The sequence below is a fragment of the Scardinius erythrophthalmus genome (assembly GCF_964197995.2).
Source record: "Scardinius erythrophthalmus genome assembly, chromosome: 10".
NCBI lineage: Eukaryota > Metazoa > Chordata > Actinopteri > Cypriniformes > Leuciscidae > Scardinius > Scardinius erythrophthalmus.
In genome coordinates this window covers 35,010,644-35,031,766 of record NC_138230.1, presented here as the reverse complement: position 1 = coordinate 35,031,766, position 21,123 = coordinate 35,010,644, and the positions used below count along the sequence as shown (strand labels likewise).

Here is a 21,123-nt window from a genome sequence, read left to right as displayed (position 1 = left end):
TGATATTAAAAACAATAATGGGTAACACTTTATTTTGATGGTCCCCTTTGAACATTGTTAACCATTAATAACTAGTCAACTGAGTATTAGTAGACTGGCTAATATCTACGAACTCTTTATTGTGATGATCCTCCAACAGACATTATACTGACTAAGTAACTTTGCAACTACGTGTTAACTTATTTTAACCTTAACCCTACCAGTCTACTAACACTCTAATGAGAGTTAGTTGAAATGTAGGTGAAACGTTACTTGTAGTCAACAGAATGTGTTACAGGGACCATAAAAATAAAGTGAAACCTAGTAATGTAGTATGTAGTAAGTCATTGTATTAAACGGCAAGTGACCTTCAGATAAAATCAGGTAATATTTCCCAGTATTTTGTTTTTTGGCTCGTACAGGGATGTAAAAAAACAAATAAAAAACGCAATTGTCCTTGTAGGAAGAGTAACGTTAGGCCTACTGTCAATATTTTACTCATTTAAAAGTCGGTGTATAAAAACGATAGTAAAGCATTGGCCACTTTTATATGTATTTTAGTAGGCCTATGTAAAGTGCAATTTAGTTGCTTGACATTTTAATGAGATTACTTGTCACATCAAATGAAGTGAGTCTGCCATCAGCAACTGAAAAAAAATATTAAAGTTAATCAAGCTTGAAATAAGTTGGAAATCAGCAGAGATAGGGACTTCAGCACACACCCTTCCTCCCCCATGTCTTGAACTTGCTGCTGTTCCCTCTCTCTCATAAGTGACAGCAAGATTAATTTGAGATGGATATTACTAACAGGTATAAACAATAATCTATCTTGCCTGGGGTCCGTTCTTCGTACGTCGCTAACTCACTTAGCTGGATTTGATTGTTGGCGATTTGGCATGATCTTGGATTGTTTGGTTCTTCAACGCTCTTCCTGGACTTGCTGTCATAGCAACATGTGCGCAAACTTAAACCTGCTCGGGAGCAGGCTTATTTCATGTTAACAGGATTAGATCCCGGCTTCATAAGCGGAGCTGATACGGGAAGTCCAGCGCAGCGCGATAGAGCACTTTCTGAGATATTTATTTTTTCTCGTGATTCGTGAGATTGTCGTTTTTTGTCGTTTTTTTTTTTTGTCGCTTTTATGTTTAAAAGACAGTTTTTTTTTATTATTATTATTTTTTTTGTTTTTTGGCATTTCCAAGCCACTTAAGACCCAATGTTGTAAAGCAGTGTTTTTTTTTTTTTTTAGGCTATCATAATTTTTTATGAAGATCATACAATCATGACCATGCCGATTACAGATGTCACTCAGGCTTCACTAACGTGATTGGTACCATAGACTAGGCTACCATAGACTGCCATCAAGGCCTCAATGAAGGGGATTATGTGAACAGAAAGGGGGTTCACAATGTAAATGTGCAGCCCAGTTACTATTGTGATTCTTAATATTCCAGATTAGTAATATTATATCAAATAAAAAAAAGGCAGTTGACTAAAATCTTCCATATCACAAAAGTGAAAGCAAAATGGCCAGGATCTGTGCATGACTTAAGAATTTTCAGAGATTCACATTTATGCACATTATTTGAAAGTGGTAAGAAAAGTTCCACAATTAAATATCAAGCTCACTGTATTACATACACTTATGCTGATCCTAACAGAACTGCATTTTTCATAGGTGATTATGACATGTTCCTGCAGACAGGTGTTTTATGACCCCATTCCCTGACCCAAACCAGTTACAATGCAGCTTTAGCCAGGACAAGGGCACACAATGAAATGAACTTTGGCTAACTAAAGGGAAGAGTTCAGTGTCTGAAAAGTCTGAGGGTTGCACACCTGACAGGGCCTGTGACATTGTTGGCAAATGTGCCATATTACACAACATTGCCACAAAAAAAAAACACTTTTCATTAAATGTTTAATAAAAGACAAATATGCTTAGTTCCTTGAGTTTTATTTCAATTGTTCTTTGTAAAGAAAAGCCAGTGGTCAAGTGCCTGCAACAAGAGATATTAGACACATGCCTCATGCAACAAATAAAAAGGAAAAGTTGGCTATACACTGCCCAGCTGTAGGCCTATGTCTCCTCTGTCTGTGCAGACTCTTCTGTAGCCTTTCTGTAGATGTGGAATCCTACAACTTATATTGCAGCCATAAAGCATACAAGTATAAATGAAGTAAAGTTGTTTATGCACTTGCAGGTAGGCTAGTTCCTCCATATGACAGTTATCTGAGAGGGTTTATTCACTGTCCAGTGCAATGGAAACAAATGGACATTACAAAGTCTTATACTTTCTTTCCTTTGGAAAGTTAGAAAATGTCCACTTACTGCACATATTTCAGCCACCACTTTCTTGGGAACAGATACAAGTGTTGGTGTATTATGTAAAAGTGCACAAAAGAGGAAAAAGTAATGTCATTACAATGAACTACACTTGGGAAAAATATTTTTACATTAACATAAGTTTATTAGTTTTCACTTTCACAAGTCAAAGCAATTCATCATTACTCAAGATTTAACAGTTGAAATGACTATACGGCCTTAATTTAATGCAGCAAAAAATATTTTACAGTGTAGGCTACTAAGATCTTTTTTTTTTCTCACCCGATTTCTTGGTTGCTTTTATAAACAGAACACCATTTATTTAACAGTGCCTTTTATAAAAGAAACTATATAACTAAAAATTAGGCTACCATTATGTAGAATATTTTTGTACTTCACTTTTATTTGTTCCCATGTTCTAGTGTGGTGACTCTGACATTACAATGAACAAAGCTATTATGCAATTATTAAAATACAAAAATATAGGCTAATAAGTGATAAAAACATCTAACATGGCCACTTCTAACGGATTTAAATTGTCTGCTACTTTTTGTCAGCCCTCTCTCCTGGCTTTGGCAGATTTTTAGGTGTTCCTTGGCGTTTTGATTAAACATTAAAATTCCGAATAAACTTCGACTATTAGTTCTTGCTCTGCTGAGGAGAAAATCTGAGCGCGCTCAGAGAATATCTAAAAGGCGGGCTCTGGCGCGCTCTTTGGCCACGCTGAACAGCCAATAGCAGCGTTGCTGATCAATGTTTCTACTATCGATACATATCCCCTTTTAAACTTAGCATGAACGCGCAATTATCTCAGATAACTCAATCCAGCTATACTAATCATATCCGGCAAGTGTGTTCGAAGAACCGAGTTAGCCAGATCATGAGTAGCACGATGATATCATCTTGGATGTCTCATTTGATCTCGGATGTTTTAAGCAACGTACGAAGAACGGACCCCTGATCATTTGTAATTGGATCACTTGAGACATGAACAGTTCCATATTTACATTGAAGTGAAAACACCCAAAAATACTTTTCTTGGAGTAATTTGTTTCAGACATAAAAGCCAACAAAATGACTGAACAAAAGCCAGTGTTCCTCAATAAAATACCTTTTATTTATTTTTTGTCATTATCTAGATTTTTAATAATCAAAATTTCTTGAACTAGATTCTAATTCAATCTTATTTAAAAAACAAAGCAAAAAAAAAACATGCCCCCTGTCACTATGACAGTTTGTATCCTTTTACTCTATCCGCAATAGGTACAAGTCATATAAACAGAATGTCTAATTCGTACATGTTTATCTCAGATCTTATTAACAAGACACCTTAAATCAACAAAGCACTTAATTCATCTTCTCATAGTCCCTTATCTAAACGTTCTCACCATCATGCTGTTGGTATGTTTATAGAGTTTTCTTACGGTGGCCAAATAAGTCCTTGTTTTGTCCACTTCACTTACTTATAAGAGAAAGCACTCAATTCACAGGCACCACTGGATATAAGAGCCTCATTCCCTCTTATAAACAATAAAAAAAACACTGTTTTAAGTACATTCATGCCAGATAAAGATCTGGATATCTGACGTGCTTGGTCCTGGTGTTCAGAGAACTTAAAAAAAAAATGGTTCGCAGAGAACATTGACTTAAATCTTCTGTAAATTGTGGTTATTGTTTTGGCGATTGTTTATGAGAATACAGGCTATTTGGATCAAACTATGAAACCAATACATCAGAAGCATTTAACATAACTAATGAGAAAATTAATAGCAAACATGAGTTCATTAGGTTTTTTCCACCACCACACTGTTCTCTTGCTTGCGAGGACCCTCTACACGCTCTCTGTAAAACAATAAAGGATATAGAAAATATAGATGTAAAAATATATATAGATATGACATCTAACACCATGTCCAAACCAGGTGCAATGCAACCAGTTTCCAGATATTAGTAAAAGTAATTTGTCTGTTTACATTGAAAGTGGAAATGCAATATGATTACAGCCAGACAGATTTTTAATATATGTAGTAGAGTATGCTTTTGGATAAATAATATATCTTTGTGGGCTGGGTTATCCGGCAAAGTGCAACAGAGCGAGAAACCTAGAATCTGGTTATAGGACAAATCACATTAACATGGGAGAGATAGTTTTTGTCACTTGATTTGTGCATGGTGTAATATTAATTTCCCCTTAAACTTTGTAGTGTGCAATGGGAAACTGTCCTTTAAAAAGTGCTTGTACTTGCCTATAGAAGAACAGCTCTTTGACCATGCTTTTCTTCAGCATCTCCAATTCTTCACTCTTCTTTATCTGGATCTTGAGCTGAGTTTTCAGTTCTCTGATGTTCTCCTCTAAGATGTCAACCGTCTCCTGAATGAAGAACATTAAACCATCAGTACTATGCAATCTAAAAATGTCAAATGAATGAAAATTACACACCCGATATTGTTCCACATTTTCCTTCCTCTGTATCTCCATTAGTCGGATCCTCTCCTCCAGACAAGTTCTCTGGAGTCTCAGCGTCTGCTCTTCTTCTCTCAGTGGTCCTAACTGGGCTCTCATCTCCAGGCACTGCTCTTTAGCCTTACCGAGAGCATCCATGGTGACCTCCCGTCTCTTTAACAGGGACTCTAACCGGGGTTCGTAAAACTCCTCCAGAGCTTTTATCCCACCCTGCAGGTACTGCTGTAGGTCACAAGAGGCCCGTCGTCCTTGAGTCACATAAGAGCGGTTCTTCCTCTTGCTGGATTCTTGAGAGAGGTTCTGCTGCTTCTGCATTTCCTGCAGGTGGCTTTGGTGATCTGAATGAATCTTGGTGATCTCCTCAGTCATCTTAACAGCAAGGGACTTCAGCTCCCCCTGATTTTGTGAATGCAGGATGGAATACCTTAACTTGAATGTATTAAATAGATTTTTTTTTAAATAAATAATATTACAAAATAATATTTATCTAGGCCATAACTATGTCTTAAACATTGGGGGGGACTAAAGTTTTTTTTTTTTTTTTGCGTGATGTGTGTGTGTGTGTGTGTGTGTGTGTGGGGGGGGGGGGATTTAAGGGAATTAAGCAAAAAGAAATAAGAACGGTAAAAGTCTATTACAGTTATGAAGTATTCCATTTTATTTAAAAAAAATTTTTTATTCATGTCTACTCTAATGTAAAAAAAAAACGTAAAAACTCGTCCCTTAAGTTATGAATTACATGAATCATGCAAATAATAGCATATTTTCAAATCAAAGCGGTGGCATTTCATAAAAAGGTAGTAGTTTGCTTCACTGGATATTACTGTCGGTCACTGAACATTTCTATCATTGTTGTCAAATAATGTTTAGCGACTTACATCTTACCATGCACTTGTGAACAGTATGGCCCTGCTTCTTTGATTTGACTGGCCATTTCAATCATTTTTTGAGATTGACGAGCGCAGTTAGACTGGTAAGGAAAATCAGGAGGGAGGGGTTGAGGCTCAATGTCCTCATTGGGGGGAGAACCTCAATGTTTATGATGGTTATGGCCCTGATATATATGTATGGCCTGACTGGGAAGGCCCCAAATAAAACCCTCACCTTACTTTATAATTAACACCTGGCTGTAGTGCCTAGTGTCCTTTTGCTACAAAGTTGTAAACTACATTTGTAGGTCCTCTTTGTAGTTGATGTAAAAATCATGATTAAGTTGAATAAAATAATCTACATCTTTTCTGGAGCAGTTTGAATGCATTCGCACCAGTCTGGTAACTGGTTTATTGAACACTACCTGAGCTTGGTTGAGCTGCTCCACCTCTTTCTGTTGTAATTCAAGATCTACTTGTCTCTGTGTGCAGTCTCGAGCCACTATGAACAGGCGTTTCTTAGTCATTTGCGTCTCCTCCTGCAGGCTCTGTCTCTCCAGTCTGACTTTGGACAGGAGGCCTTGTTCCTCCCCCAGAGCTTCCCTTACAGTCTGCAGCTCTTGGGCCATGGGCTCCTCTAGCTCCAGAAGCTCCTGAACCAACTCATCCCTTCTACGCTCCAACTGGCCCACCTCCTCAATACAGCTCTCAAATGCAGCTCTGAGCTTTTGTAATTCCATGGTTGCAGACAATTTAGGCCTTGCCTCGACAGGGACAGCCTCGACAGCATCATTTTCGACCTCCAACACAGTTTGCTCTTTCTCTGGAATGCACGTCTCTTCCAACTTGATTGTTTTTGTGAATCCATTCTTGTCCATTTTGCTCTCTGTTTCTGAAAATATCTCCAGTGGTGCAGATGTGGTTGGATGTGCTGCATCAAAAACATCTAGCTGTGCCAACATCTGTTGCATAAGTCCATTAAACTCAGCTTGCAAAGCTTTTCTGCATTTTTGTGAATAAGTCATGGACTCTTCAGGAAGAGTTAGAGCAGCCTGGATCTCATCCAAGCAATCTTCAAAGTAGTCTTCATCTTCCTCTTCAATAAATAAGGGATCAAATTTTCTTTCTGTCTCCGATAGAGGTCCATAAGCTTGCTCAAAGTTCATTTCTTCATCCTCCATTTTATTTTCTTCCATGTTGACCTATGTAAATGTATGGGGTGAACATTCTTGTGGTTAGTCATTCAGTTCATTTATGATTTTAAGTGTATGTACAATGTACCTTGTGAACTGTGATTCCTGAGGGATGCTAAGGATGGTGAGAGGAAATCTGAAGCTAATGCGTCATTGAGGGACAGCTGCATAAACTTGTCGAACAGCTGACTGATCATGAACACACTTATAGAGAACATTCGTATGAAAAGCTTAGATTAACATCTGCGAGCGGACCTTTGATCAGTTGTAAAGAACATGTACACATCGGCACATAAATGCCTTTGCATTGGCGGACATGTAATAAGCAGGAAGTTAATAAAATGTAAACATACGCATCTTTATCAAAATGCGGTCAATCAACAAAAAGAGGAATCCATTTTTTTGAATTTACTCCGCACTGTAAAAAAAATACTTTTCATAGTTGTAAAGAATACAAAGTGTGTTTTTCAAATAAATACTATTTCAGTCTTTCTACTTCAAAATTTCATGTTTAATTTAATATGCTACTACTTTGTAATTAATTGTGAAATTTCTTTTCAGTGTATGATTTTAGTATCTTTCCCATTTACCATCTTCTAGCTAGACAGGGCTGGTATTTCTTATGCCAGTCTCAGTGGGACACAGAGAGCAGCTGCTGCAGAAACTGGCAGCAGGAACAGACATTGCACATTCCACCAGTGCCAATGATCTCAAAAACTCCCCATCTCGAACAACTGCTCATTCCTTTAACATGTTTACTTAAACATGTTATATGACATATTAACATTTTACATGTTGTTTTCAGGAGACTAATAACTGTAATCAATGCAAAGTGGATACTAGCATTCGTCTTCAATTAATACTTTTCCTCCAGCTTTCCAGACTTTTGAAACTATCGCCAATAATAACATTGTGTGAAAGAAAAAAACACGAAGGCACTGTGCAGTGAGTAGGTAGTGATATGGCAAGTCTAAAGATAGCTAGAGCTATGATACTGTGCCAATGTAAACATCAAAAAACTTGAGAAAACTTATAAATTCTATATATAAATTCATCAACTCACCTCAACTTGACTCAGATAACAAGGTTCCAGGACAATAACAAAGAAGTGAACCCCAACTGAAGAGCTGGTACCCAACTGAACATGAAAAAAGGACTGTGGTAATCTGGTCTCCCTCTGAACGAGTTTAAACATATGCCACAGGTTTCCCAGGCAACATTTAATCTGTTTACATTTATTAATAAACAGAAGGGGGGGTGAAACATGAGCACATACAGCACCAACTCCAGCTAATCAAGAATCATGAGGTCCTCTGGGGGGTGACCTGCTTACTGGAACCAATAGGACGGCAAAGAGACAATTGTATGCAAATAAATAGGTTCAGTATCCAATGGGTGGCAAGTGTAGGGTCCGCACATGGACATGACACAGCAAAATAATTCAAAAGGAGTGGGCGCACTAGAGTGACATGCCGCAGTCACCAATATGAACCACGGGGAGGTGCTTGTGAAAAGTTGTCATCACTTTTGTAGTTTCCTAACGGCACTGACCTACATTTGGGAATGACCTGAAAGCTGGGTTCTCATCAAGCATAGACAGGATTGAAATCAAGTGGGAACTGAAAGCTCCAAGTGACTCGTTTTAGACAGTGAGATATAAGAAGTGAGTGTTTGTTTGGAAGAGCCAACGGCCCCAAATTCCCTCCATACCTGCTCATTTTCCCAGCTACTTTAAATAGATGCCACAGATTTAAATGGGCATTTCACAGGTCGGTAAAGTTTGTACAGGTTAGATATTTTGAGGGAGCTATTTTAACTAATTGATAAATTGATAGGCTTAACAAAATATTTAAACCCAGATAACGACATACTGGAAGAATTTTTAAATACATGATAAATCAGTGTGCTATTTCTAAATCCTTCTTTAGCAAGAATTGTTTATTGGCCAAATTAATCTACTGGAGGTTTTAAAAACAATATATTCACCAATTTTCAACCCAGCTATTGTCACAATGTTATACACTATAAAAAAATATATGATAAATACGTTATGACAGCAAATGGTTTTACATTGCTTTAACTTGTCAAAATAACTTAAGCATTTTCAATGCTTTCAATTCTTTTTTTCTATAAGTTATACAAGATTCAACAAATTTTTTAACCCTCTGGTCCTCTTCATTTAGGGGTCACACTTGGCTCCGTCACAGTAAGATTTTATTAGGTTTTGCATTTAGATATATATTTAGACATTCTAAAAGACTACTTTTTGTCAAGGTTTAGATATTTTTGGTTAGATAAGTATCAGGTTTTGCATTATGATTAAAAAATCTAACAAAATAAGGGATTGATTGATTCTGTGATTGGCCTGGAGTGTGTGTGTGGCTGATTTGTAGTTTGTACCACAAAAAGTTTCTCTGTTTTCGTATTTTTTTTCTTCGTATTTCCCATTCATTTCCTATGTCGGTAATTTTTGACCGCGAAGGAGCCAAGTGTGACTATTTTTTTTTATGACCCTTTAACATATCCAAATTATGTCCATGATTTTTTTGTATGTTCACATAGCTAATGCGACAGAAGTCACCGTCATCCAATTCTGATGAGGCAAAACAAAATTACATTTCAAAAAAATTTAATTTTAAAAGTTTTCGGTAGTTTTTGACCGAAGAGGCTTAAGTCAGTTTAATATAATTTAAGTTGAAATGACTTAAACATCCAAGTTGATTGTATTTAAACATTTAAGGAATGTTTAACTCTAAACTTTTTTTAGTGTAAATGTAGTGTAAACGTGTACTCTTTCTCTGTTACCTGCACCCATATCCCCATTTATTTGTCAACAAAGCATAATTTTGCATCATCTGGCGAACTTTTGAAAGCTGAGCTTTTGTTTAAACAACAGATCGAACTTCCATATTTTTGTGTTCCCGCCCGTGGATAGTTGTCAAAAGTAATAATAAAAAAAAAACTAAATCAAAGTGCATAATGGCTGTTGAAGTTTTTGGCAAAAGCAAACACCACAACAACCCATCTTCTAGTCACATAGCTTTTCAAGTGATTCACGTAGTGATTTAAAAAAGATCGTGTTTTTATTGCATTTACAGCCAAGTTTTGCCAGTTGTCACACACTGGTGGTTGTAGTAATCGCATGAAGCAGGAGAATTCAAACAAACAATTCTTTATTAATCCACAAAGATACACACAGAAGATTGCATGAGAAAACTAATACACAACCACATGAAATAAAGATGATGCCGGACAATGAACTGAAGAAACTAATGGCTTAAAGTCCCCGTCAATCATTTTATCCCTTAAAACTCACCTTTGATCACCAAAATGACTTTAAACGTTTTTTCCTTGAAAATTTTTTTGTGAATGTACCTCTACACCCTTGCCTCATTTAGTATACTATACACGGTTGTATGAATATGCAAATTAGCCCTGCCTCCACTCACTCACACCAGCTCAGAGATCCACTCGTTGACGTGATTGGTTGTTTGTGATGTCAGAAACAGCAGCAATTTCAAACCACGTTTTTTATACTGTCTTAGCAATGGTGTTGACTTGTGCATTTGTACATAGTTTGTCTTAAAGCATATTAAAACCACCACATAGACATATAAACAACATTAAAAGCTTGATTTTTACCATAGGAGGACATTAAAGACACAGGGAGACAGAATTCCCCATTTAACTGGCTTTCCATCTGTGGAAATGACCATGCAATGTTCTCAAGTCTTCTGACACACTACAAAACAAATAAATAATGGAGAATGCAATGGATTGCCATTTTAGCCCTCAGACACTCAATTTGTGAAAGTTTGTGTGATTATAAAAACTTAGTTTAGTTTAGGTCTGATTATTTGGGACTAAAAAAGATAACCCAGGGTTAAGAGTAGTGTAAATGACATTTTCTATAGTGACTCAGTAAATGGGATGCAATCATTGTGGGGTCAACAACATGTCTCTGGCTTTTCTGTAATTGAAATCCTACATTTGCTCAGCTGTGTTTCTTTTAGAACCACATGGAGGCGCTATATAACCTCCTTACCTAGCAATGGTGCCAGATATATAATGTATTTGGTTCCTTTTTATGAACTCAATCTTTATTGAATTGGCCATCTTATAGGGACCTAAAAGAAACATTCAAGGTCTCTTTTTTTCAAACTATTTTGATGCACATCTGCCCATTTCTTTCTCTCTTGCAGAAAGACAGGTTAATAATAATAAGCCCCCGCTCTAAGGAATGCAGAGGTACTTGAGCTGTGTAATAAAGCAGTGCTGAGTGATGCCTGAGCTGACTGAACTTGGTAATGACCATTGGAAACAGTGTCCAACAGTTTTGTTCACTCTGATTAGATCAGCTTGTTAAGATTATTGTTAACAATAAAATGCCCTCTAACAATACAGCCTCATTTGGAATGAGTTTCACATCACAAATCAGACTTGTTTTGTTGTTGTAGTGCACTGTAAAATGTAATTAGTTGACCTTACTTAAAAAAAGTATGCAAACTCGTTGCCTCAAAAAAATTAAGCAAAGTAAGCTTAAGATTAGTGAGTTAGAAAAGCTTGTTTATTTTAAGTGTGCAGTACTAAATCAAGTAGTACCACTAGCACGTTTTTTTTATGTTCATGTAACTTAATAGTCATGATTAGTCTTAACTTATTTTTTTCATTTTGTGTGGATTGCTTGATATAAATTTAACCCCACTTAGAATTACTAAATTCCTACAACTTAACACTTTTAGTTCTGCTTACTCATTTTTCAAGTTCACTTAAATTAAAGAAACCAATTTCTGAGTTAGGTTTACTTTATTAATTATAGCACTGTTCTTGTACAGCATAATATTTAGAATTTCTTAAAAGTTTCCATTATAAAAATATATATATATATATTTTTTTTGTTTAATTTAGTTTTTAGACACATTGACATCAAGAATCAGCCTGTGAATCTCAACAATGGTGACAATTATAAAGCATGTTGCAGTGCATTCTGGGTGCAACCAATCAAAACTCATTCATGGCTCCCATCATGCATTGCTGCATGAATAAATAATGAGCTTATGATCAGGGGGTGATCTGTTTGTCACCATTGTTGAGATTCATACGCTAATTCTTGATGTCTGTGTGTGCCTACATTAAAAAAAAAAAATTGACGTTTTTTTATTATTTATTTGGATTTCATTGAAATGACTAAAAATATTATCCTGTACCAGGACAGTGCTGTTATAATTAATAAAGTAAATCTAACTCAGAAATTAACTCTGAACTATATGAGTTCAGTGAATCAGGTCAAATGATTGTGAAATAACGATTTTGTTAAAACACAACCATCACCATCAGATCACCTTTTCTGTTTGTTCATCTGGCTGTTATAACTCAGGTACATCAGCCAAACAAAAGGTTAAATTAGTGATATAACGGTCAAGAGCCCAACTAAAACAAACACTAATCGCCACAATGGTGGCTTAAAATTACGGTTTTCACCTTCAGCCAATAGTGGCTATTGAAGGGCGAGTCTTGGCGTGGCCATATATTGCCGTCTAGCGTAGAGAGGACTGATCTGCGCATGCCCACAGGTCATAAACTTACTTTTTCTAAATGAATCCAGCTCAAGTAGACTGAGCTGGTACGATTTTTCAACCTCAAAGTACAAGTAACTTACTAAAAGTGAGTGTTAATAGCAGGTTGAAAAAAAATGATTAAAGTCAATTTACTATTTTTAATTAAATACAATGTTTGCATTTACAGTGTGGGGGCTGCCTCTATATTTTATCATATTTATCCATTCATAATAGCTTTTTGATAAGCTGCCTAGTTTTCTACAGTCTCTAAGCCTAAAATAGTGAATAAACCTTTGCAAACACTACTAATAATTCCAAATAGTGTAATAATAATCCCAAGCTTTTCCCCATGTGGTCTTCAATTACAGGTTTGCTCAGTAAATAAATGGTAAATTAAACACCGTAACCATTGACACTGTGGATTCTGCCATTCTTATAGTTAAACACAGATAGTAATGAGAAAGACTTAACCCATTATTTCCCTAAACTATATGAATGTTTTAGATGTACTGTATAGACGACTGTGACTCCTAACCTGTTTTCCATCAGTAATTTCCTTCCTTCTATTTATGTATAACAGGAAAAGATGGTTGTAAGCCTCTGGTCTAGGGGTGCGGAAAGTTAAATATTTTGATATGGCGCTCCACATCCAGTGTTTGACTAAAAGGTCACTACTGCTCTACAGGGCTTTGCTGCGTCAATATGTGTAACGAAGTACATACAGTGAGGTTCAATAGGCCAAACAGATAACAAATATCATTGTAATTCTTAAAACTTAAAGCTGTGGTCTAAAACCTTTGGACTCCAGTGCACATGCACCTATACTTCAGATCAGATGTTGCAGTGTTGTTTCAGACCTCCTGAAAAAAAGAATCACTTGGAAGATCTCAGTTTCACTGATGGTGCAGCAGAGGGACCATTAAAAAACAGATTCAACTTTAAAGGCCTTTCTTCAGAATGATCTTCATCATCATTATTATGATCTTGATCTGACACGTTTATTTGTATAGCACAAAATATTCACACAAATATTTGCTAGTGCAGGGCTTGGGACTACTGCTGTTCAAAAAGTCTGTGTTTTCATTACATCATCTTCATCGAGCAACTACCATTGCGACAAAAGGTTATCAGTTTGCTTCAGTTATATGACACTTTTGAGAAAGTCTGCCTGTGGTGCCAGACGAGCATTGTGATTTTTTGTTTATTGGCTGTCTTTTTTCGTCTATCTTTTATCTCAAAGAAAATCTTTGCTTATCTCAAACATTTTAAGATGGTCTGACTGTGTGGTAAAGCATGCTTTTCACAAGCACACGTCTCACTCTGCAGCTCAATGTTGAGGCATAAGTATCACATGAAAAGGAAAGATGGCTGATAAACAACCTTCCCTGTCTGAAAATAACAGCCTGAACTGCCATGACAACATTCTCAAACATCAGATAACTCTCCCATGATATTGTTTGTGTGGGTTACAAATGAAACTAATCAACCTGCCAGTATGACGTGTTTCTTTTAAGCTTCACTTATCATTTTTTTATTTTTAAAAAACCCACATATTTCTTAACAACCTGCAAGGGCACTGGGTTGTATGATGTTGATTTCTGAAGAGACAAACTATACATTAACTGCGTACATAAAATTTAAGCTTGAATACTTTGGGTTCTAGTAATAATGGGACATGGATCAAACTAAAAGCTCAGTTTGGTTGGTAAGTTTTACCATAAATGGACATAGAGTTCTTAGACTTCAAAGAATGTTGGAGATGAGCAGATCAATGCGATCTGGAGAGAATTATGTTCTCCATCTCTCCTCAATTTATTTCAGAGGACGTGGATGAGGTCAACACTCCCGACGGTCAGCTAGCATAATCAAAAACTATCTGCTGGGATTTTAGTGCGGCCATATACAGTGCGGTAATAAAATGACTCATGACAGCTGATACTTGATGGTTATTGTGTAAGAGGGAATTCTAGAGGATGGGTCAGTCGGATCAACCCCCTGACACCTGAATCAGAAAGAGGAGTATAAAATGAGATTGAAGATTTAAAATGAAAAGAGAGATTAGAGTTGATGGGATTTTTCAAAATAGCTGACACTTAACATTTCACATTTTACAGTATATGAAATGTGTAATGTTGATAATGGTTTGTTTTTTTACTTTAAATTACTTGAACAGGACTATATAACACATTTACACTGTTTCAAGAATGTGTAAATGCTTCTTATCAGTGTGTAGAGAATGTGAGAAGCATAAGTTTAAAGAATTTTAAATATTGTAGTAACTAGCAAATACACATAAATAGCATGGTCAAACAAACCATACCTCTGACAGGAATCGAATAATCGACTGAACAAACAAAAGCCTAGCTGGTTATACCCCTATTGGTTGACAGTTTTCCCCAATGGCTTCTGATAACCCTGATAAGCTATTAAGGTTCTTGACAGCCTTCACAGCCTAAATGGAGAGTGTGTTAAATGCAATTTTGGTTTATGAAACGGGCCTTCCATGCACCAAAACAATAGAGTCAGACATCTTCTAATAGATGCATAGTTTTCAGTTCAATACGTGGCTACAAATACAGCTGATGTTAAAATAACAAAATAAATAAAAACTTATTGCTCCTTCAAAGGGTCAAACATTAATGTGAGACTGTTTGCCTCGTTCTCTGACACGTATATACACACTGAAGGATGTCCTCTTGCTTACAAGAGGTTTAGACTACAAAAGTGGCCTTTCATTTTGTGTTGTAACCTGCTGTTAAGGTAATAGCATAAACACAGGATTAGCAGATGCAGCAGTAGATTGCAAACTACTGCAAAGCAAACTGTCCTTTCAGACTCCTGACCTTAGGATGGACATGACGTGTAACACCCAAAGATTGGGAAACTACTGCAGTTTTGTTCTCAAAACCAAATCTGTCTGTTGTTGTTGTTGTGTAAAATGGTTTTAAAAATGTGTTACAGACCAATAATGTAATTAATAATAGCTAGTCCGTAGAAAAGTCCATATATAAAATCATTTTGTTGCAGTGATCTTCTTGTTAGGCTTCTTTTTTTTTATAAATGTTTTTCAGATTTTAACGAATCTACAAGATAAAAAATGTTTTGTGTCATTGTATTTTTTTTTTACATTTTTTTAAGAGTTAGTATGCAGAATCACCAAATCATGGGACTTTGGGAATATTTCAGTCAACCAGCATTTAAATATGGATCCAGTAAAGCATAAATGAATAACAGAATGGAAAGAGTGACACACAAAAGCATCCATGTGTTTACTGGGATGCTCAACCACATAATGCCCAGCGGAGCGCTGTAAAGCCAAAGCCTGGGAATATTCTGTCCACTTTCTCCCCAGGTTTTACTCAGCTGTATACTGACAACTCCAAGCTGAGTTTTTGTAGACCTCCAGTGTCGAAAAGAACCTATTGTATGTTCAAGATTCTTTAGTTTAGACTGTAATTAAATCCTCCAACATCTCTGTACACTTTTCCAAGCTCTTATTTTTAGGCCTGGGAAGGAAAGCTGACATAAAAACAATGATTTCTATCTTTTCATGTTCTTTTTTTGTTGTGCAAATGGAGCAAAGTCCAGGAATTTCAGGACATTTGGCCTCTCAGCGTGTCTCCTAAGTAGATCAGGAAAAAAGAAGGAGACCAAACATCATGCCTGGATCTGTGCCAGTTTCTGAACAGAGCAAACAGAACGAAAGGGTAATGAATTAGCTTGTCTGTCTCTCTGACCCCTCTGAAAAACCATAAACTCAAAGAGCCACAAGCAAGAAATAAAAAGACAGACAAACAATACAAATATTTATTGACAATAATCTCTGTAATAGTATCACATCTAAAGGCATCTGTGCAGTTTTTTGGTCTTAGTAAACAGTGATTTCAGACGTATCTCTCTGATTGTCTGTCTTTGGCAGATGTTATGAATAGGGTGGGGTTATGGAGCTCTTTTGTGTCCTGCCTTCAAGCAGTGGTTTCTTGTCAGAGCCACATTTCTGTGAGTCATTGGTTTGGCTCTGTAGGCATATACTGCCTCAGACTCAGAGCATCCAGCCAGATGTGCTCCAACCTGGAAGTGGTCAGATGGCTCAAAATCTTGCTTACACATGCTTGTGAACATAGAATTTGTTCCCTATATTGTTTGCAGATCATAATCCTATTACAGATTTGGTTATATTAAAAGGGTGGTATAACACCCCTTTTTACAATATGTAAAATAAGCCTCTGTTGTCCCCAGAGTGTGTATGTGAAGTTAAAAAAATACCCCACAGATAATTTTTTACAGCATGTTAAACTTGTCCCTTTTTGAGGGTTAGTAAAAACGCGTGGTCACACACGAGTGTGTGTGTCCCTTTAAATGCAAATGAGCTGCTGCTCCCGGCACAGAGGGTGGAGCTTCAAGAGCTCGTTTACCTCACACAGATAAGCACTAAAATTTCAGAAACTGTTATGCCTTTTATGTTTTAACTGGAGTCGGACAATGATGGAGAGGCTCACATGAAGAAGTGACTATGTAGAATGCAACAGGACATTTCTGAATGGTTAGTTATTGAATTTATGTTGCTGATGTGGAGTTAACTATCTTCAATTCATTGATTAGCATATTCGGTCTTGATAATCTATAAATCTCTTGTGTGGAAACTGTTGTAAGATGCCTACAGAGTGACATACTATTGCATTTGTGTTACGTACTGTATTGAATGTGAAAACTTGGATGCGACAGCTTGAGCAGACTCACAAATGTGCTGTACTATAATAACTCTTCCTCTTTTCAACATGGACTGCCTGCTTCCGGGGGCGGGGTTTATGTACATTTTAGGGTTGGTGATGTCAACCAACATCCAATCAATATAAAGTTAGGGTTGGTGATTTCTTTAAAAGCAAATATCTTCCTTTGCTTTTGAAAAGTGTTGTAACTTTGCAGATGTTGTTTATGCTCAAACAGCAACATTGCACACTAACTAAAGTTATAAAAGTGAATAATCAACCACCCCATTTAATATATTCTGCTGTAGCTTGTGTTCAAATTAGATTGTGAGTATCAGTTAGGGAATTTTTTGAAGTATTACACAAAAAAATGGAACAGTTTGAATTCACCCTTTTCCTTACAAAGGTAAAACAGGGTTCATTTCCAAGTTAATTGTAAAAGGAGACGTTTAAAGCTGTTGAAAAAACATGAATTATTATGCTATCTTCTAAACAATCAAAATACTTTTATCTGTTAGCAGTGGTAATTTGTTTGTCTATTGTAAGTCGCTTTGGATAAAAGTGTCTGCTATATGCATAAATGTAAATGTAAGCTAGCAGGCTTATTGGCTAGCAGTCTGTGCTAAAGGCTAATCAGCTACTTGTATGAAAAGCTAGCAAGCTAATCGGCTAGCAGTGTGCAAAGCTAGACAGCTATATGTATCTACCTAATATGTATTCAAATTGAATCAATATTGGAATAAAACCACAATAATTAAATTGAAATTGTATAATTTGTATCAAGCAATAATAAAGGCAGCAGCCTATACCAATTATTGCACCTTCCTGTCACTAAACTTAATAAAATGATGTTTAGTTAGGCTACCAAATGTTTTGACAATCACAATAGCCTACACTTATTGTTTGTGATGCAAGTTTTTTTTCTTCTTCTTTTTTTTTTTTACATCCCCCCAATCCCCATAATTCTCACTCCAAGCTAAACTCAAAAGTTGGCAGCCCTGTATTTCAGAGTCTAAAGAAGGATGGATCATTCATGCTGGACTGTTTAGGAAACAGTCTGCGCACCTGATCCAACTAGCCACTGGAAGACCGGTGAATTAATTGAGCACTTGTATTAAAGTGTTAAATCTGTGATGCTCTGGGAGCTTGGCACATCATTGCCTTATTAAAGACAGAGGCATGAAGGCACAGAAGCCTCTAAATCAAAGTGTCTCATCACAGGCCAGAATCTCTAATTGAAACTCTCCATGCGTTTCATTCTGGAACTCTGGCTTAATGAAGGAGCTAAAAAAAAAAATGGGGATGCTTGCCAACATGTACTTTCTCCATGATTCTTATAACAGAGTAATGAGTGTACACTGAAACTATGTGAGTCTCATTAGGGCTAAAGTTGTGGAACTAGAGCACTCGTCTGGTACCTGCTGGGGTTTGGCTTTACTGCATAAGTGCAACAGAAGATCACAATGTATTAGTCTTTTGTGTGTTAGCGTCTGTACCTTTACTGTAGTTTATGTCTTAAAGGAATAATTCACCCCAAAATTTAAATTCTGTCATCACAGCTTCTTTTTTTTCAGTTGAACAACATAGAATTGTGAAATATTTTATAATAATATTTGGAATTATATAATATTGTTGTAGCCTTCTATCAATAAAATATTCATGCCGCCTCAGCCTTTGGTCACTGTATTATTTTGCTGTATGGAAAAGAGCAGCATGAACATTCTTCAAAGCATCTAATTTTTGTGTCCATTTTAGTTTGGAAAAATATAAAGTTGAGTAAATATATAATGTTGAGTGAATTCTCTCATTGTTATTGTACAGCTTATTTTGTGCGTGTTTGTATGTTGTGTCCACTCATGTGGTTGGTTGGTTTGTTTGATTGTGTGTATTTGCGATAGTGTCACTGACTGTGCAGCTCGATGATACAGAAGGAAATCCAGTCTGCAGAGGACAAAGAGAGGGAGAGAGGGATAATACAATGCTGGGAGAAGAGGGCTTAACCCAGTCGACAGGCGGGATTTCCTGGCTGTTGCCTCAGCTCCCATCCATGAGAGTGGTGGGAGATTTACGAAAAGCACCTGTGTAAAGGAGGCTTGTTTTGGAGTTGTTACTGCTTACATGCTATTGGGATTCACAATTAATTTTACAATAGAAACTGGGTGCCAAATAGAAGTTTTATAGATTTAGGAATTAATTTTGATTCTGGTTTTTGTGCTACAAAAAGCTATAACTGTTGACAGTTTTATATTTGATGAATTACTTTAATATGTAAAGCTCATATTTTTTCAAAGCATTTACATGAATTCTTTAGCAAAAAGTTTTACAGCTTTAAAATGTTTTACAGTTTTCAGAGCTTCACAGCTCGAGAACACATGGAAGCAGGAAAACAACTCAAGGCCTTTAAAAATCCTTGACAACCATGAATGCTTGTTGGTTGGTAGAAAGCATAGACCAACTGTTAGGATATTCACACAGCTGGGTAGTCAGAGTAGGAACCTAAGGGTAGTTAAACCTTAACAACCCATACCTTGACCTTCATTCTCTCTTGTTCTCCTGTGGTGGATCTGAACTGCAGCTGTGCTTATAGCCACATTATTAACTCTGAACTCCTGTAATGTTCATGGTCTCTGATGAATGTACTTAATACATTGTTCATTTGTTAACATTTACATTTATGCATTTGGCAAACCTTTTTATCCGAAGTTAAACTTATGGATGTAAGTGGAGGCATGTCTTCATTGGAGGCTAACTACATGGCATGAAGCTTTAAAACTACCTCGTCCCATTATAATCGAGTTAATAATATTGTTGGCTTCTGTATGATAAATTGCTTGTACTTTCCTCATATGGTTGTTGCTTTGGTTAAAACTAAATATAAATGTTTTTCACAAAGCTACTCTTGGTAACCACGAGTAAGGCTTGATTTATCTAGTTGGGAATGAGGAAATGTTCCATTTTGCCAATGCAATCCAATGATCAAAGAATCTGGCAAGGTTGAGTGTCTTCTAGTGGTAAATGATTGTGTGTATAGTACAACTCGAAATATGCCCGCTGCTTGAGCTCCATGCTTTTACAACAAAACACTGAGGCTTTTGTGAAGGCAAAAGAATGAGAATCTCCATAGTTGCTATAGCAACATTTAAACATTTCAATGTGTTCGGAGGGACTGAATTTAAGTCTGAGTCACAGTAACCCCACCCAATCCCCCAGAAGTCTTCTCTCTCTCTCTCTCTCTCTCTCTCTCTCTCTCTCTCTCTCTCTCTCTCTCTCTCTCTCTCTCTCTCTCTCTCTCTCTCTCTCTCTCTCTCTCTCTCTCTCTCTCTCTCTCTCTCTCTCATATGATGCAGAGGAAAGAACATCCATGCCATCTTTAAGCCTTGTTTTAAGCGACACATGAACTCTGTGGTCCTGCAATGGTTAATGATCATGTATGATAGCAATCTGCGGTTGTCTGAAAAAAAAAAAAGTGTGCATGTATCTTCACTCCATGACCATTGAAAAGGGATCCAGATTGTGATCCCTAGATAGCGCTGATTTACTGGACCATATCTGGCTCAACCCAGAGCAAGGAAAGAGGCCAGGGGCCAAGGTTCTCCATCTGTGCTTTCAAAGCAGAAAGAAAGTCAAACAAGCTCTGAGAATAAGCAGTCTCATGTTTACAGATCATATTAAGTCGTCCTGGTATCCAGCCACACATCTCCCTTATCTCTGTTTACATTCAAAGTCACTAAATTTTCCTGCAAATGGCCATGGCTGGGTGGAAAATACATTGACAACACATTAAAAAAATCATGAAGGGTTGTACCAGAAAATAATGCTTTATTTCTTTGTAGAGGTTGTAATAATATACTGTAATTTCCAAGACACTGAGAGCTGTTGTCTCTCTTTAGGTTTTAGATAAAAGGAACTTAAAATTGGATCGTGTGTAAGACTCTCAAGTAAATATTGACAGAACACTTTTGACACATCTCTGAAGAATCCCACAGGACAAATCAGGAGCCTCACAGTTTCACAGTAGCATACTA

At 36.7% G+C, this 21,123-nt stretch overlaps 1 protein-coding gene across 3 annotated transcripts; it reads right to left on the bottom strand.

The window, feature by feature from the left end:
• Positions 1-3,400: 3,400 nt before the first annotated feature.
• Positions 3,401-8,036, bottom strand: sync (syncoilin, intermediate filament protein). 3 transcript variants are annotated; one of them, XM_081376020.1, is made up of 5 exons: positions 7,895-8,036; positions 6,064-6,840; positions 4,746-5,165; positions 4,548-4,676; positions 3,401-4,143 (listed from the first exon to the last, which is right to left on the bottom strand). In XM_081376020.1, exons 1-5 carry the CDS (start codon positions 8,024-8,026, stop codon positions 4,090-4,092), a joined length of 1,512 nt encoding a protein of 503 aa, XP_081232146.1. In that variant the 5' UTR covers positions 8,027-8,036; the 3' UTR covers positions 3,401-4,089. The 3 variants fall into 3 exon arrangements, with proteins under 3 accessions (XP_081232146.1, XP_081232147.1, XP_081232148.1); XM_081376021.1 differs by having other exon boundaries at positions 3,401-4,147; positions 4,552-4,676; XM_081376022.1 differs by lacking the exon at positions 7,895-8,036 and adding an exon at positions 6,920-7,043.
• Between the last annotated feature and the right edge of the window lie 13,087 nt (positions 8,037-21,123).

Excerpts from the sequence above, each read along its gene's own strand:
- sync (XM_081376020.1), bottom strand. The coding sequence starts at position 8,026 with ATGTTTAAACTCGTTCAGAGGGAGACCAGATTACCACAGTCCTTTTTT. Across the intron at positions 6,841-7,894 it reads GTTATCTGAGTCAAGTTGAG|GTCAACATGGAAGAAAATAA; the intron begins GTGAGTTGATGA and ends ACATTTACATAG. Across the intron at positions 5,166-6,063 it reads AGCAGCTCAACCAAGCTCAG|GGGGAGCTGAAGTCCCTTGC; the intron begins GTAGTGTTCAAT and ends TCACAAAATCAG.